We start from the raw sequence: 17,995 nt of genomic DNA, 5'->3' as shown, positions 1-17,995 counted from the left end.
TGGTTTCTACGGTTTTTATTCTGGTTATCCTTATCATACAAGGACTCCCAACAACATAACTGATCCCTTTGGAAGCTCTTACAAGATAACAAGGTCTATTACTTTTATGAGCTGCCCTTATCCTGTGAATAGTTCTGGTTTGCTGGAAATTGATCATTGTTCCAGCAGAAACAATAGTTTCATCGACTCTACCAATAGAAGGCGAACATACATAAAGTTCGGTCCCTTGAATAGTTCATATGTAATGGATATGTGTACAATAGAACGCATAGTGATGACTTCAATGCCAGTTAAGGACGAAGAGAGTTTATCTCTTTCAGAAATCCATAGCTCTCTGCTATATGGCTTTGAACTTTCATGGATCATGTGTGCAGGGACCATAGCCGAGTCATCCACTATACGAGCTCTATGTTATTATGCTGAAGTGCAGTGCATCGCTTTTGCTTCCCCATGGCCTACACTATATCTTTATCCTCTATATTGCGGTAAGATGATAGTTGTTTTTTTCATGCATAGAAAGATAAACAACCATTACATCTATTTCTGCTGTTGCGGACACAGTTTTACTGATGTGAAGTTCGTTTATGATAATTTTTTTACACCAATTTTAATTATATGCTAAAATACAAATAAAATGTCCTTTCTATGAACACACAGGTCGCATGCCACTTTGGTTCGCCATTGCAGCTTCTTGTAAGTATTCTTTAACTATCTTTTATATATACTAAGAAGTGTGGCACATTCTATATGTGTACATAATTGTTTATATTTTCAATGTGGGTGCATCTAATATCCACAGTAAATCAAACTCCGCATTAATAGAAATATGACTAACTACAAATTCATAGAGTAAGAAAAATAGCCATTTAAACATATGTCGTAGTTATAATTAGAATATTGCAAAATTCATCAGTAGATTTTGAGTATCTATTGCAGCTAAATCTTTTACAAATTCAACAGTAGATTTTACACTAATATTTTTATCTTATACTAGTAAGTGTGGCACATTTTATTCTATTTACGTGCATAATTTTTTTTGTTTGTTATAAAATAAGATGAAATATTTTTCAATTGATTCCAATTTAAAGAAACAAAAGTGTAATTTTTTATTTTTTTGGAGGGAGATATGAACTGTAGTTTGAGTTTGATGACAGTTCTTTTAAATTCAGATATTACATAATTCTTTCTTCTACTCTAATAATTACAATGTATATTTGGCATGCAGGCACTCTTTGGATTCTTCAGTTCGTCTTTGGTGAGTTCTTAATTTGTCTATTTTCATTTCTTTTATGTTATTTCTTTTTATGTATCCATACTATAAAGAATAATACAAAATTAAAATCTATATAGCATATAAAAGTGTGAAGAAAATTAGCATTTTTTCATATTTGTACCCTTACAAAGTATTTTTAATTTTTAATAATAAACTAGTCGTTGTTGCACGCGGTCTCCGTGAGCATATAAAAAAGAATTGTGATAAGAAAAAGAAAATTCTAAATGAACTACATATGAAAAATGCTAAGCTATAACTTCAATAAATAAGAAAACATAATAAGTATATTTTTTTAATTATATTATATTATTGTTCGAGAACTTTTTAATGATAATTAAGAATCGGTTATAAATAGACAATCCTTATTGAAAATTGAAAAAACTATTCTGTAGTTCTAATTTCTTCAAACTATCTTCATATAATTTTAGGATAAACAATATCTTCAATTAAAATACAATAAAGAGGCAAATACAATTCTAAAGAAGGGATTCATATTCTTTACAAAAATATTTTATTAGGAATATATATATATATATATATATATATATGTTTATATTTATATATATATAGCAAAAATCAATTAGTCATCTCTATGCTATCAATTTGACCCAACATGCTTTCAAAATAAAATTAAACCTAGTTTTATAAATTCATACCTTGTTTTGACTATCTTGTTCATGAAAATTTCAAATTATCGATTTTACGGGCTTCCTCCAATCACACTACTGCAGTAGATAGTTTGTAAGTACTTGGCTCCTTCAGCAATAATCAGCATAACTCTATTTCGTTTCCTATCTTAGGACATAAGAGCACTCCAATATAGTGACTTAATAAAATTTTGAATAATGTAAAAAAAATGAATGATTGAGGATCAAATTGTAACGGGCCTATGTTGGAAGACCAGAATCGAATAAGTTGTAATGTTTGAGTACTAAAAGTGTAATTATCCCGTTCAATAATTAGTGGCAACACAACATAATTTATTAGTCAGAGTGACTGATTATATTGTGGGAAACACACAATCTAATTTAAATAAAATTTTTGTAAGAATTTATTGGTTATAAATATTGAACCTTTCTAGTTCTTAATTAATGCTGCTGGTAAATTAAATCTTGAGGCGTTCCTAAGGTCGTTTACTGATTAGAGAATTAGTCAATGGACCTTCGAGGTGAGGCTGTTAGATTGAAAAGAAGCCTTTAATTTGTTGAAGGAATATGTGAAATATTACATAGATATATATTCCTCTATTGGAGGAGACAACTATTTAACCTCTTATAGAAATGATTACTTTACTCTTTGGGGACATCACCATACACTTAAAAATCTTAACAACTGAAATTCTAAAGACTCGACTTATTTTCTGAAGAATTAGAGAAGCTGATATCATCTACTTCCTATCTCTTTATTTATAATAGCCTGTAGACTTCTATCACGAACTTCAAACTTATTTTAGATGATGTCATTGCCTTTATCACCTAATTTGGTTCTTCAAGCTGCGATCATCATGGCTTGTTGGTCATTTGCTAGCCAGCTAGTGTCCTTCTCATATTTTACAGTTGACGTCTTTGTCTTCTTCTATAGATAGTCTTCCTTTTGATTTTTTATATCTTGAGGTTTTTCCTTCACGTTATAAAAATCCTTTCTCTTACCCTTTTCTGGTTTTGATTTGGGTTTTTGTTGGGTTACCCAAATCTTCGTGCCGAACAAAAGCTTTTTCTATTTTTCACAATAAGGGCATATGTGATTATGCCATTGTCCAACATGCATCATGCTGCATGCCTTATTCCTTGTGGCTTCTATTGGAAGCATTTATTCTCCAAAACGAGCATCCTTTTCTTTTCGAACAAGCTTTCTGTGAACTTCGCGCTTTTTCCTGTCATAGAGTTTAACAGGAAGGATTTGTTTTCTTTATTTAAAAATATTTAAAACGAATATTTCACTTTGTCCATCTAAGGGAGACAAACCCAATATTGCCAAACTCTTCAAGTGGATATATATCATCATATGATATCAGGGGAGCTTCTCGTATGATAGCCTTAACATTATTTAATGCTACCATGTCACGTCAATTTGATGTAATGAAATGCCGAATGAGACCCTTTTCCTTCAAATTTTCAAGTCTCTTAAGCTCTAAGATTTCTCATCATTTGGGGTGGGGATTATTCTACCATGCGTCCATGGTAATCCATTCTGGAACTTTTGAGATTTTTGAAAATCCTGGGAAGATAATCTGAACTGAAGTAAGAGCTCCAAAATTATACCATTCTTGAACTTCTTTTGATTTCGATCCCTCGGGCATCAATTCGCTTATATTTTTTGGATCCTTCTACTACGGTCTTGCTTGGGTTGACTCCTTTGCGGGAACCAAGTTTTTTCACATTCTCAAGTACACCTGCCAAGCAAAAACAGAAGATACTAAACTATTACTACTAACCTTAGATGTGTCTGTCATCGACTTTAGGTTAATCTCTACTTTTTTTATCCTAAAGGTGCTGGGTTTGACTTGAATTATCAGGAATTTTCACCCGGTCCGATGATGGCCTCATGCAAGCAGTACTTGAATCTGCCACAAGAAATTTAGAGCCTTGTTCTCTAACTTCAAGTTTTGAGCCATGCTCTCGGGCCATCATTGAAGGTGATTCCTTTCGATTTTGTTCTAGTAAGTTGTTACATTACAAGCTAGAAGCAAGTTTGGCTTCAGATGGTGATCAGGACAATGTCAAGATTAGCTTGTTGGACTTACTTAGCTATTTGGGCTTTAACCATCAACTGTCCAAATTTCCTATCAAACTCTTCAGGATTCTCCCTAAGATGTCTGAGCCTTATGATAATAGAGTTTGTTTCAGATGCCTCTATCCTTTGTTAAGAAATCTACAAGAATATTTTCATGAGATTTAATAATAATATTATAACAATAATATTTATGTTCAGATTGCCATCTAAAAATATGAGCTTTCTAGATTTTTTATTCAAATTTATTTTTAAGAGTTTTAACATTCATATTTTCAGCTTTTAAAGTAAATTCTTTGGCTAGTAAGAACATAGCTCATTTCTTAAACGATTTCCAAATAGAAAAGAACTCCTTCTCATTGATATGCCGAACTTTGGTTTATTGTTCAGTGAGCAACCCTCCTGTATATCTTCATGGTTCTTCACTAGTAGTCATTTTCTTCATGAGCATTGCTACTCATCTATAGTCATTGGCGTCAGTATAGACTACCAATTCATCTTCGTCATGTGGCACGGCAAGCTTTGGTAGGTTATCGAAAACCTGTTTCAGCTCACGGATCTTTTGGGTGTGAATTTCCTCCCATTTTCACTTTGAACTTTCTATTTTTTCAAGAGTGGTTTGAAATCCTTTATGTATTTTGCAAGATTCTTATTAAAGATTTCTACAAGATCAACAACTTCCAAGAAGCTTTGAAATTGCTACTTATCTTTAAGACTAGGATGGATTTTATTTTTCCATCCAAACTATGCCCGTTTTTACACTTTGCCGTTGAAACTTTTTTTTTTATCTCAACTTTGTGAAATTTGCAATTCCATGTATGACTATTTTTTATTTTTAATTTTTCTACCACAAAAATATCACAAGGTGTGCATACGTAAAAAAATATCGCATCACATAACCTTTAAATATTACATGTGCACTGCATGTGCTGGTTTTTTTATAGAAAATTTAGTTGAAAAATAGTTATAAATGACAAAATTCAAAACTTCTAAAGTTGAGATGGTGAGTAGACACAAAAAAAAAAAAAAAAAAAATTGATGACAAAGTGCAAAATGATCATAGTTCAGATAGCAAAATATAATTAAACCTTAAAAATATAAGAAAGATTCCGAATTTTCTCCACAATGTGTTCCTGCAACTTATTACCTATTTTGTCAATAAGAAGTTTTAGAAATTCAATTTTATTGACAACTATAATGTTTTTCTTTTTAGCAACCACTAAGCTCTTTCTATGACATACATTAGAAAATATTTAAAGATGTTTATGATGATCCTGTATAATTTTAGATGCAATAAAAATATCGTCTATATACAAACATAAACTCAAGACAATCTTTTAAAAGAATATCCATTTTCCTTTGACATATCTGGGGTGCGTTAGCAAGTCCTATAGGATGTATGTTTCAAATATATTGTCCTTGTGGTGTGAAAAATGCAATATATTTCTTTCAATCATCTTGCATCTTAATATAATAAAACCAATATCTGCAATCAAACTTGAAAAACACTTTAGCACCTTTACTCCAGTCAGTTAACTCTTCTCTACCTGGGATTAGGCTTGTCAATGGGCGGGTATCGCTCTACCTGGACCCAAACTCAACAAATACCCATAACAATTTCTTCATACCCTACCCTATAATATACTCATAGGGTCTTATCAAATTATACCCAAAAGAATTGGGTAGAATTTGGGTTATAACTATTTGAGGTCCACTTAATTTTGTCTCTTTTACAATATATTTAAATTTACATTCAAGTCAAACAATTATGTTACTAAATTGACTTATTAGCAGATTTTCCTAACCCATTGGAGATAAATTAAAATTAATTACTTAAATTTCAATAGGTGCAAATTGATTATCTTTGAAATTTAAATAATGAACTTGATTTTTTTCAAATGATAGACCAATATTTATTTTAGATAAGAATCTTAAACTTGCTCAAATAAAGGACCGATATTATTAACTGATCATGAAATTGAGACAAGTTCAAAATAAGAATGAAGACACAAGAGTTGGTAAAATAAAATTAAAATTAAGTATAATATGTCTAACTTTCATTTAAATATCTAAAGTATAATTTGAATTTGCATTTCCAGTCAACTTTGATTTGATGAATTTTTAATAATTTGACTTAAACAAATTTTACTTATTCCGTATATTACTCAAATTTAACTAAATTACATTTCGTCCGTATTCTTTTTATTTATTACATGTCAAGTTAAATTTTGCGTAATTTCATCATAAAATTAATTTTGAGTGATTACGAAATCAATATGAAAAGCTCTAAGATATTTGGTCAAAATTTCAATAAGTAATTAACATAAATAAAATCTCTAATTAAATAATTATATACTATTTATTTTTTAAAATATTAAATAAATTTAGTTGATTGATTTACTAAAAAATTACAAATTGAATTTTTAAGTAATGGATAAATGAACATCTTTGGGCATTAGACTATATCAATACCCATGGGTATTTTAGGGTATGAAACCATCACCATACCTTTGGATATTTTAGGGTATTAGACCTTAATACCCAGTCATTTAATTTCATGGGTTTAGGGTAGGGTAGGGTCTCTTACCCATTGCGTAGGGTAATGCCCTACTCATTGACAAGCCTACGTGTGATGTAATAGCCATAAAATTCTAGTATTTTATTAATACCTAGATAGTTTATTAGTAACCTGGGTTTACCTCTTTTTATCTCACCATAGTTTCTTACCAAAAAATCAAGATTACTGTGAACAGAGACTCTAGGCTTAATGAGTTTAAGATTAATATGCCCCTTGATGATCTTTTGCATATCCTTCTTATTCTTCAAGTTCATCTAGACAGGTTTGTATCGAACACACTCGTAATTAGATTAGAAGAGAGTGTTAAATCTAGATCAAGGAAAACCCAATTGGATTCTGTCAACACTTGGGGATGCATCGTTTACCTGATTTTGTTTGATTAAATAGTTCCCATGAACTCCTCTCTTCAACAACTATTATTCCCTATATATGCACTTTAAGTGTAAGTATGCTGATCATGCCAATATTATTCTTTTTAGTGTGCACAGTTGCACTAAGGATCGTAATTGGAATGCCTTGCATGTTGGTGCTTCTAATCCATAAACTTTGGAAAACACAACGTTTGTCAAAGTTTGAGATAATAGAAGGCTTCCTACAAAGTAACAACAACCTCCTGCCAATCCGGTACTCCTACTCAAACATAAAGAAAACGACGAGAGGTTTTCGAGAAAAACTAGGTGAAGGAGGCTATGGTTCTGTTTACAAAGGAAAGCTCCGCAGCGGCCGTGATGTTGCAGTTAAGGTACTCAACAAACCCAAAGAAAATGGGCAAGATTTCATCAATGAAGTTGCAACCATTGGAAGGATCCACCACGTAAATGTTGTTAACCTCGTAGGATACTGTGCTGAAAGATCCAAACGTGCCCTTGTATATGATTACATGACTAATGGTTCACTTGACAAGTATATCATGAGTCGAGAAAGAACTAATTCGCTAAGCTGGGTGAAGAAGTATGAGATTGCGGTTGGAGTAGCTCGTGGGATTGAGTATTTGCATCGAGGTTGTGACATCCAAATCTTGCATTTTGACATCAAGCCTCATAACATACTTCTTGATGATAACTTCAACCCTAAAATCTCTGATTTCGGGCTTGCTAAATTTTACTCCACCGAGAAAGCTACAGTGACTTTAACTGCTGCTCGAGGAACGATAGGATATGTGGCTCCTGAACTGATCAACAGAAACATTGGTGAAGTATCGTATAAGGCAGATGTTTACAGCTTTGGAATGTTGCTAATGGAAATGCTAGGCCTAAAGAGGGATATCGTGGCGGATAAAGATGAATCTAGTCGATATTTCCCATATTGGATCTACGACCACTTCAATAAAGGCAATGACATTGAGACTGGAAATGCTGACGAAATTGACGATGATGATGATGTTGATGAAGATGAGGATGCAAGGAGAATCACCAAAAATATGACGATTGTTGGACTATGGTGCATACAGATGAGTCCAGTTGATCGCCCGTCTATGAGTGAAGTAGTGAAGATGCTTGAAAATGGGAACGAGAATTTGTAAATTCCTCGTCGGCCTTCTCAATCACCTCAGGTTTCATGGAACGATGATCAAATTTGGGAAACAATGTCGACCGATTCAATAGCGTTACTGGGTGATGATGCTTCCAATGATGAATAAAGGTAATTATGGTGGTGGAAAATTAGTCTATCATATCATTTGTGGAGTTGAAATAATGTCCATTAAAAGGACAAAAAGATTGGGCTACAGTACATTCGAATAGTATTATGTGATTGTTATATTTGCTACAGTTATGGGCCACTGATGTTGTATTTTGTAGAACGATGTAGCTTCGTATCATATTGATTAGAATATTACAATATACATATGCAAAAAAATACAAGCAACTCTCTGTGATATTGTAAATGAACAAATTAATTTCTATCACACAAAAAAAAAATAGCAATTTATCCTCTTGTGCTTTTCAAAATGTAGCAAGGGGGTAAATTGCTTCAACTTAACTATAATTAACACAGGAGGGTAAATTGCTTCTTTTTCTTTATAGATAAATAATCAGCTCATTTACAATATCACATGGAATAAATTGCATTAAGCCATATAGGTGTGTCCGTGCTGAATAGAAATCTTGGTCCCTGAATTGGCCATACAAGATTTGCTTCGTTTTTAAGCAATACAATGATATCCTTGACAAAGTTATTAGATTTTTGGTAAGTCACTTTATATTTTATAAAAGCAGAATAGGCATTGTATTGGACAAGACACGAAGTATAACTCATATCCATAGAAAATTTGATGATATGTAGATAAATCAAACAAAGGGGTTTAATGTAATTTAGTTCCTTGTCATATTGCAAACCAATAAATTACCTAGCCCTTTTTGTTTTTTGAAATAAAATATTTACCTCCCTGTTTAGAAAGGCAAATTACTCAATTAAAATTATTAAATATAATATTTAAATAAGAAAGAAATCCACTTGTTTATATATGAATTCCATATGTTTTTAAACATTAAAAATGAAAATATAGCATTAGGACCAAACTTGTTATAAACATTTCAAATTGACTTTCATAGTTCCAAAAGTAGTTTAAGAAAATTGAAAGTGTCTTATGATATGAATGCAAGATTTTCAAAGTTAATGTTTATGATTGAATAAGGTTTCAATTAATAATTTATTAAAAAATCTTTGTTGAAATAATATAGGTTGTACTAATATATATATATATATATCTCTTAACAAATTTTAATTTAATTCTAAACAAAATTTGGCTTTTCCCAATGAAAAATGAAAACTAACATCATTGAGAAAAGTATATAATTTCTTGTAATATTTTTTCCACATTAATTATAGATCTCTCACTTAGAATGATTTTAGTTATAACTTATAAAATCACAATCATTTAAGTTTAGAATTATAGTACTTAGCTGATGACATATTTGTTCTGGTTTTTTCTTGGAAAAATAGATTGTGGTGGTTTAGATTATTTCATATATGATAGGATAGTACACAATGCACCAACTAAGTAGCAGGATGCTAAGTAGATTGTACTTTTCAATACCCCGTTGCAAACTATCTTTCTAGAATTCGTATTAATAAAACGATATTTTCTTCTAATGTTTACAGCACAAACATGCCTGAAAGATACCATGTTTGTGGAGACAAGAAGCTAAATCAAAGTGGGACGTAAAAGAAAATCGAATCCTTTCCATAAACAGCAACAAGTGATCAATGCATACAATTTAAGTTATTTTGTTATTGTCACATTGATCTTGTCGTTGAATTGTATCCGCAAATTAGTGGTAGGTAAGCGGGTAGAATTGATTTTACACCCCCTAGTATTAATTGCTAGAGTAGCATAAATATCTCCAAATTTCATTGTAAAAAGGACTTTGAAAGGAAAATAGAAATTTTAGGGAAAAAGACTAATTTCTAGCGTGTGAAAGAGGTTGGCGTGTTTCAATTTCAAGTTTTATTTTTCCTCCATCAAGTTTGGCGCCGTCTATGGGAAACTTGATCTAAACATTGGAGATGAATACTCGATCACGAGCTAGGAGTGGGAATGTGGGACACGCAAAGCTCAAACGAGGAGGAGAGAACCATGTGTACATAGGCTACATCCAAGAGAACCTACATGCTCACAACCTTCAGGATGCACAAATGAACGGCCGGGAATAGCAAGATCGTGGAAGTTTTGGTGTTCCACCTCCACCACTGCTAATCTAGATAACTCCCAAAGCACTTCGCCAACTAGCGAAAGACGCTTCCACTCAAGCTGTCAATAGGGTTGTGGATTAGTATGTCGCAGAGTATGCTTGCCCCCCCCCCCACCTGATCTTGGTGTTTCTACCTCTCTACCCATTGAACTATTTTGTGATAACAAGGCGGCTCTGCACATCCTGGCCTGACACATAGAACTGGACTGCCACTTGATTCCTTATGCGTATAAAGAAGATTTTATCGCTCCCTCTTTCTTACGGAGTTCGCTGCAGCTAGCCGACCTGTTCACCAAGGTGTTGCCTTTATCTTCCTTTAACACTTTACTCTCCAAGTTGGGTTTGTTCTCGATCGAACCACGTCCAACTTGTGGAGGGGCTGTTGAGAGTTCGACCTCTCGACCAAATCGCCCGAAGATCGCATCTGATGAGGTCGCTACCTCACCTGCCAGTCTCAATGAGATCGCATCTAATGAGGTCGCTACCTCATCCACCGGTCGAAATGAAGTCCAAATCCAGGTCGCTAATTTTGAGGTCCAAGAACCTTCCACTCATTCCCAGGTCGCATGTCATGAGGTCGCCGAAAATTCTTTTGCAGTTTTATTAGATTCGGGGTAGATTTGTTTTAACCATTTTTGTCCTTTTCTGCAACAATATTTTGTTAGTTTGTTAGAGGAGGTTATACCAATGTATATTTATATCGTTTGCATAGCTGCATAAATTTTTGATTGGCAACATATACAAAATTTGTAGTTATTTACTCCACAATGGCTGCTTTCTTGCTTCCTTCACACTCAATCACACATATTTTATCACACACGAGTAGTTAGAGATGGAAGAGAGTTTGTGTTATCATAAACTATTTTTTTCAAAAATCTAGTTATCATCCAGATAACTAACTAATGCAAAGTTGTGCGTAAGTGATGTTGTGGCCAAGTGAGAGAGAGCCCTCGACCACTCCTCCCTGAACTCCTCCTTCACTTGGTCTTAAGGTGTAGCCGGCTAGGACTACTAATTTATTTGACCGAGCTTGATTAAATTTAATCATTAAATTAAATCAAGTCGAATATAACTCTAATGAATATTTAAATACATCTAATTAATTTTAAAGCCCAACATAAGTCCGCAAGTTTACTTAATTCAATTACATAAATATAAGCCTAAATCTACTAATTTAAGAGATCTAATTTATTAATTAACAAAACTCAGTTAAATTAATCCCATTAATTTAAATATGTATGCCCAAATTTAATTAGCCTAATTAATTAAACGTTGGGTCATTCAATAAATGGACTTTCTCGATAAATGATTCAGTTGTTTATATTCTTCATTAATTAAATTTAATCTAATTAAACTAATTCATCTCTTCTAGAATTAATTTTAAATTAATTCTACCACTTTTATAGTGATTTGTGCGCGACTTTTTAAGTTAATCTTAAGCTAGACTTGGGTTTATGTTCAACATAATTAATTAATTAGATCTAATTCAATTGCTTATTTTTTATTAACCCATAATTTAGCAACGCCTGTCACCATAGGTAACTGTCTAACAACAGTTCATGACACTAGATACATGGTGAATATTAGCGTGAACATTTAGGCTTTCGAGTACCATATAAATAAGGTCCTTCCATCAATTGTCTCTTGGTCTAAATCTATGACATAGAATTGGGCGTGGTTCCATCCTGGACTAAACAGTTATACTCAATACTAGAGACACATTTACTCTATTGATCAACATATAAAATTATTTTCTATTCGATCAATCAGTATTGTCACACACTCAAACAGTTTAGATGCATAGGAGACTCAATTGTCATAGACTGACATGTGACGAATTCTATTTTGGAACCCACCATCCTAACTATATGCTCTGACTGTACTGGACAAGGTTTATAGAAACCATATAAAGAACACAATCATCTATTGCCAAACCCAAGATAAAGCTATCACATGTATACAACTGTCATGATTTACTATCGGAGTCGGCGAATATCAATCATACCAACCAATCTTCAAAAAGGCTTTCATGTGATGATTCCTCCCGAGTTAGTTTAGACCACTTAACAACCTTTTCAACCACCCATTAAAGTTGAACAGACATCCAATGTCTGTGGCCAACAAAATGCAATACTCATCCAATGGTCGCAACTCTTAGTGCAAGTCTCAATAGGACTCTTAACGCCTTATCTGAAAGTCCTTAATTTGGAGTATTTCAGATCTAATCGTCAAAATTTGGTTGCATAGCTGTCATCCAATGCGCAACCCAACTACATAGGTTGTTTGATTAGTTTGCTAGCATTTGTTGTAATGTTAAAACAATTTAACAACGAATAGTGAGTATAACAAACATACATATTGCCAAAATGAATACGTACTTTATTATCAAATACAATATTACATTTAAGAATTGCTAAATAGATTATAAGGGACAAAAAAAATAGTCCATTAACTTTTTTCTTGTTCAATTTTAATTCACTAATACTATATTGCAAAAGTACGTCAATTGCATCTGATTTTTAGGGGATTTTCGAAGGCAATTTGTCGATAAATATAAATATATACATAATTATAAAATACACATGTGTTACGTGGCATTTTCATACACCAAGATTCCAACATGACCTTATTGTATATAAATATATACGTAATTATAAAATAAAATCATTACATAATTAATATAAACCTTTTAAGAAAATAATCCCCTACACCCCCTCCCCCCACCTCCCTGACCACTTTCGCTTCCCCCAGTAGAGGGGCGTTGTCGCCCCCCTCTACTAGGGGCAAGAAGAGGGTGTTTATTTAACTTTATATTATATAAAATAATAATTTTTTTATAATTTATAATTATTTATAAAATAAAAAATTTACTTTTTATAATCTATAAGTATTTATAATTACCTATATTTTTATGTATTTTTTATCTTTTATATGTAATTAAATTAAATAATTATTTATGACAAAATAAAATAAAATTATTTATATTTATCTATAACTTTTATGTATTTTTTATCTATATAATCTATAATTATTTACAAATTAATAAATAATTTTTATAATCTATAATTATTTTTATAATTTATAAGTATTTATAAAATAATTATTTATAAATATCTATAATTTTATGTTTTTATATTTTTTTTATGTCGATAATATGTTTTTTTTTCAAAGCTAATATATTGAATTATATATTTTATTTTCTTAAATGCAAAGCTTGTTTTTTTACGCAATTTAATTACTCAGAAAATACGTCCAGCTCCTCTACCACGTCAGTCCTTAGTGCCATGTGGGATAAAAAAAATTCCAAATTTACTTGCATGTGCCATGCACATGTTATTTTCCGGCAAAAATTGAAAAAATCAGCCACAGAATACCTAGTTGAAGTATTTTTCCAATAAAATGTGGTAATTATCATAGTTAGTGGACTAAAATTAGAGGAGGACAAAGTCAATGGACTATTTTTTTCTTTTCAAATTCTAAACTAACAATCAAATTGACTTTTTAGTCAGACAAAATGCATAAAACCCCTCTGTGTTTTAGACGGTATGCAAAAAACACCCACCTGTTTTCAGAATAGGCTAAAAAACCACTCCTGTTTTGTTTTAATCAGCAAAAAACCCCCATTCTGTTAGCAACTAACGGGAAGCGGAGGAGACGCGCGTCTGCTGCGTTTGGTAGTCATTTTCTATGATTTTGGTTCATATTTAATGACACTTTGGACTAAAGTACCCCTCTATTGGTCTATATAACATACAAATGGCTTTTTGACTTGTTTTGTATTTTTCTTTTGCCATTTCTAATCTTAAAAAACAAATTAAATTTTTCCATATTAAATTTAAATTAAAATATTAAATTATATTATATTTAAATTCAAATAATTTTATAATTATTAATTATTAAATCTAAAATTATTTTTAATTAATTAAAATATATTTTTTTAATTACAATAATTATTATTAATTAGTCAAAATATTTAATTGTTATTATTATTTAAAATATTCTTAATTGGAAAACATATGTAAATTAATATAATTAAAATTAATTAAAAAATTAAAAATGAAAAAGAAAAATGGCGATTTTTGCCCTTTTATCGCTTTCCGGCGCCGTCTGGATGAATTTTCGACGGTCAATGGTACCATTTGAATCCTCTCTTCAAGACGAATATTTTCATACCTTCAATTTGAGTTTTCGTCAATCATAGAGAGTGAGCTCAAGTCACGACTGCCGAACATGCTTACCGTCGATTCATCTCCGTCCGGTCGAATCTCGATCTCAGACCACCACCATCAAACTCGTCTCTTCAAGACGATTCTAACGAGACCAACCTCACTCAATTTGATAAAAAATTTACAGAGATATGATGATTTTAACAAAATCTCGTCGCCGGCGATGAGATTTTTGGGGGGAAGCCGGGGTTAAGTGGGTGGGAGTGGGGGCGCAGCAGGGGGGTAAAGGGGTGGGTGAGGTAGTTATTTTTTTTTAATATATAATAATAATATATTTTTAAAAATTTAAAATTATTTATATATAATATAAGTTTAGTAATGTGTTGAATCTAGACCTTTTATTTTTTTAAAATCTAACGATTGAGATTAATTGATTAGATCTAACGATCAATATTTGAACAACAAATATCCAACGGTCATTAAAATAGAAAATAATATATATTAAGTAAGGGTATCACGGTCATTTTCTAAAAAAATAACATCGTTAGTTGGATTTAACGGAGAGGGAGCGATTGAGCTGAGCTTTACAAAACACATGGGAGCTTTTAGCCTATTTTGAAACTAGGGGGGTTTTTCTTGCAGACTTTTTACAACACAGGGGGGTTTTATGCATTTTGTCCAAAGTTTTGCAAGTGTCAAGAATAAGAAAATTTAGAGATCTTGCAATTTGGATAAGAAAATAATCCCAATGGTCAATTTATATTTTTTGAAATTTGGCATTTTAGTTCTCTGTGTTACTAGATTTGCAAAATAGGTTCTATCGCTTTCAAGGGTTTTTCAATTTTGGTCCATATGGGAGCCAAAGTTCAAATTAAAGAAGAAGCATGTGTGAGGAATATGTTTTTCTCCAGAAACATTTACAAACTCTGGTGATTGAAAGACCGGTTATAATTTTTATTTTATAGTTTTTATAAATTATAATTATATATATTATAAATGTATTTTAATATTATTAAATTATAGTTACTATTAATTAAAATAATTATATATTAATAAGCATAGTTTCACCAGTTGACTAGAAGGGGTATTTTACTCATTGTTTCTAAAAAAATAGGCTCAAATTGACCAGGAGGCGGTGTGATTATTTATTCGAAACATGAGGGTAATTTTTTATATTAAAATTTTCGTAAGGGGGTTGTTGATATTTTTATATATCACAGGGGGTCAAAATGGATTTAACCCCTATCACAGAGGTTTCCTAAACAAGAGGATGTAAAGTGGCTGAAGCGATTGTTGCTTGTGAATGAATTGACTTAGCGGAGGAAAAAGGATGACCCAGCATAATGTTTGTTGGGGGTCGACTATCTCGACCTCATCCAGTACCTGAGGGATAGAAGAGAAGATCGTTCAACTATTGGCCCATTGACCCAAGTATTCAAACCATAGTGTCTTATTTTGAGTCTGTGCGGTTTCATTTTATTCATAGGCATGAGAATAAGCACACCGATCACTTAGCCAAATCCCATTCAATCAAATGCTCGTAGGTTCATTTCCTCACCTGAAGAATATGTTGATAGATAGGCCTGTCAATGGGTAGATTTTTACTCTATCTAGGCCCATTGCCAAGGAAAAAGACCCAAACCCAGGCCTATAAAAAATGATTAAACCTACGTCCAAACCTAGACCTAATAAAAAGTATAAATTGGTTTTGGATATGGTCTATACCTAGTGAAACCAGAAAATTACAATAGACCCAATACTTACCGAGCCCAATGAAATGTACCCAGCATAATGTAATTTACCCAGCATATATATGTAATTTTAGTCTATAATTTAAGGGGTTTAGAATTTTTGGCTTTGTACAAATTAAATTTTGTAATTCAGTCCTATAACATTAAAATTTTGACAATTTTAGTTATTTTTTGGCCACTTAGGACTAGGGGTGGCAGATTTTGAGCTCGACTTGAGCTCAATTGTTTATGTTCATAGCTCACGAGCTTTTTCTATTTTTTTTATTATTTTATATATTTTTTTATTTTTGAATTCTTTATATATTTAATTTTATATTTAATACTTGATCAATTTTATAATCAAAATTGACCATATATTATAATTATTAATCAATATAATACATTTTATTTTGGATAATAATATATGATACTTTTATTTATACATTTAATCTTTATACAAAAATATATTTAATCAACAACTCAGTAGATTATAATATTTTTTGTAATTAAAATTATTATTTAATATGACATATATAAACTTTATGTTATATTTTAATATATATTTGTATTACGTTATACTTTTTTAAAATTGACAAGTAATTCACTTATAATTTTTTATCTATTTTTGAGTTTTATATTTATATGAGGATATATACTATGCATTATGCAATATATTTTATTATTCATAAATTTATGTCAAAATTTAGTGATTTCTATGAATTAATCTAAAAATAATGATAATGATAATAATAGTGATGGTTGAAAAATTTTAATTATTTTAATTATTATTTTATTATATATATAATGAGATCAAAAAATTTAATAAACAATTACAATATCTTAAAATTTGGGCACCCGATTCACACCAAATTTAAATATATATAAACCGTATCCATTAGATCATATCGGACGGTTTGATTTAAATCACATGGACTGATTCTATGATACACCGACTTGAATGATTATTCTTACGTTCCAAGTACGATATCTTGACATCCGTATATCCAATAAGTCCAAAACTTTATCAAGTGTACTTTTTTGTAAGTTTGATCATATCTAACGGTCTTATCTGAATTTTTATGGTCCGATTAACTCATGTTGTTCAATAATGTAAGATGATAGTTACATCAAAGTAATACTTACATTAATATATAAATTTACTGCAGATTGTGAACATATATTAATCTCAACTATAAAATATTTTTATGTATTTCAATTGCATTATTTAAGATAATTGATACTTTTCTATAACTTTAAACTGTTCAGTATGATTTTTTTTTTGTGTATATTTTACTAATTATATTACTACTAAACTAATCAATAATTTATATTTATAACAAGAAATTAGAATTCATACTATATTTTGGTATATTTCACTACAAGAAAACAGCGCATAATTTCCGTCTCTAAAACAAATTAGAGACGGCAAAATCCGACGCCGAAGTCCGTCGCAGAAGGCCGCGTCTCTAATAATTTAGCGATGGAAATATTCCGTCGCTAAATCTGAGACCGAACATTCGGTCGCTAATTCTGTCGCCAAAAGAGAACAAAATTTAACTGTAATCCGTCTCTGATTCCGTAGGTAATCCGTCTCTAATTCCCTCGACAAAGGTAAAATAATTTCCGTCTCTAATTCCGTCTCTGAAATGAAGAAAATATTCCATCTCTAATCCGTCTCTAAAATCTTACAAATTTCCGTCTCTAATCTGTCGCTGATTCTGTCTCTAAATTTTCAAAATTTTCCGTCTCTAATCCGTCTCTAATTTGGTATCTAAGTTTTCAAAATTTTCCATCTCTAATCCGTCTCTGATTCAGTATCTAAGTTT

The 17,995-nt window shown here is 31.3% G+C and overlaps 1 protein-coding gene across 1 annotated transcript in view; it reads left to right on the top strand.

Moving 5' to 3' along the window:
• LOC105156217 (LEAF RUST 10 DISEASE-RESISTANCE LOCUS RECEPTOR-LIKE PROTEIN KINASE-like 2.3) overlaps window positions 1-8,424 on the top strand; it is a gene marked incomplete in the record, with an annotated part of 8,790 nt that extends 366 nt beyond the window's left edge. The window contains 4 exon segments of the mRNA XM_020696142.1: window positions 1-485; window positions 658-693; window positions 1,226-1,255; window positions 7,061-8,424. Of these exon segments, the coding sequence (XP_020551801.1) occupies window positions 1-485; window positions 658-693; window positions 1,226-1,255; window positions 7,061-8,220 (1,711 nt within the window).

This window comes from Sesamum indicum, linkage group LG1 (genome assembly GCF_000512975.1).
Source record: "Sesamum indicum cultivar Zhongzhi No. 13 linkage group LG1, S_indicum_v1.0, whole genome shotgun sequence".
Classification (NCBI taxonomy): Eukaryota; Viridiplantae; Streptophyta; class Magnoliopsida; order Lamiales; family Pedaliaceae; genus Sesamum; species Sesamum indicum.
The sequence above is the reverse complement of the archived record's forward strand: the minus strand, read 5'-3'. Positions and strand labels throughout refer to the sequence as shown.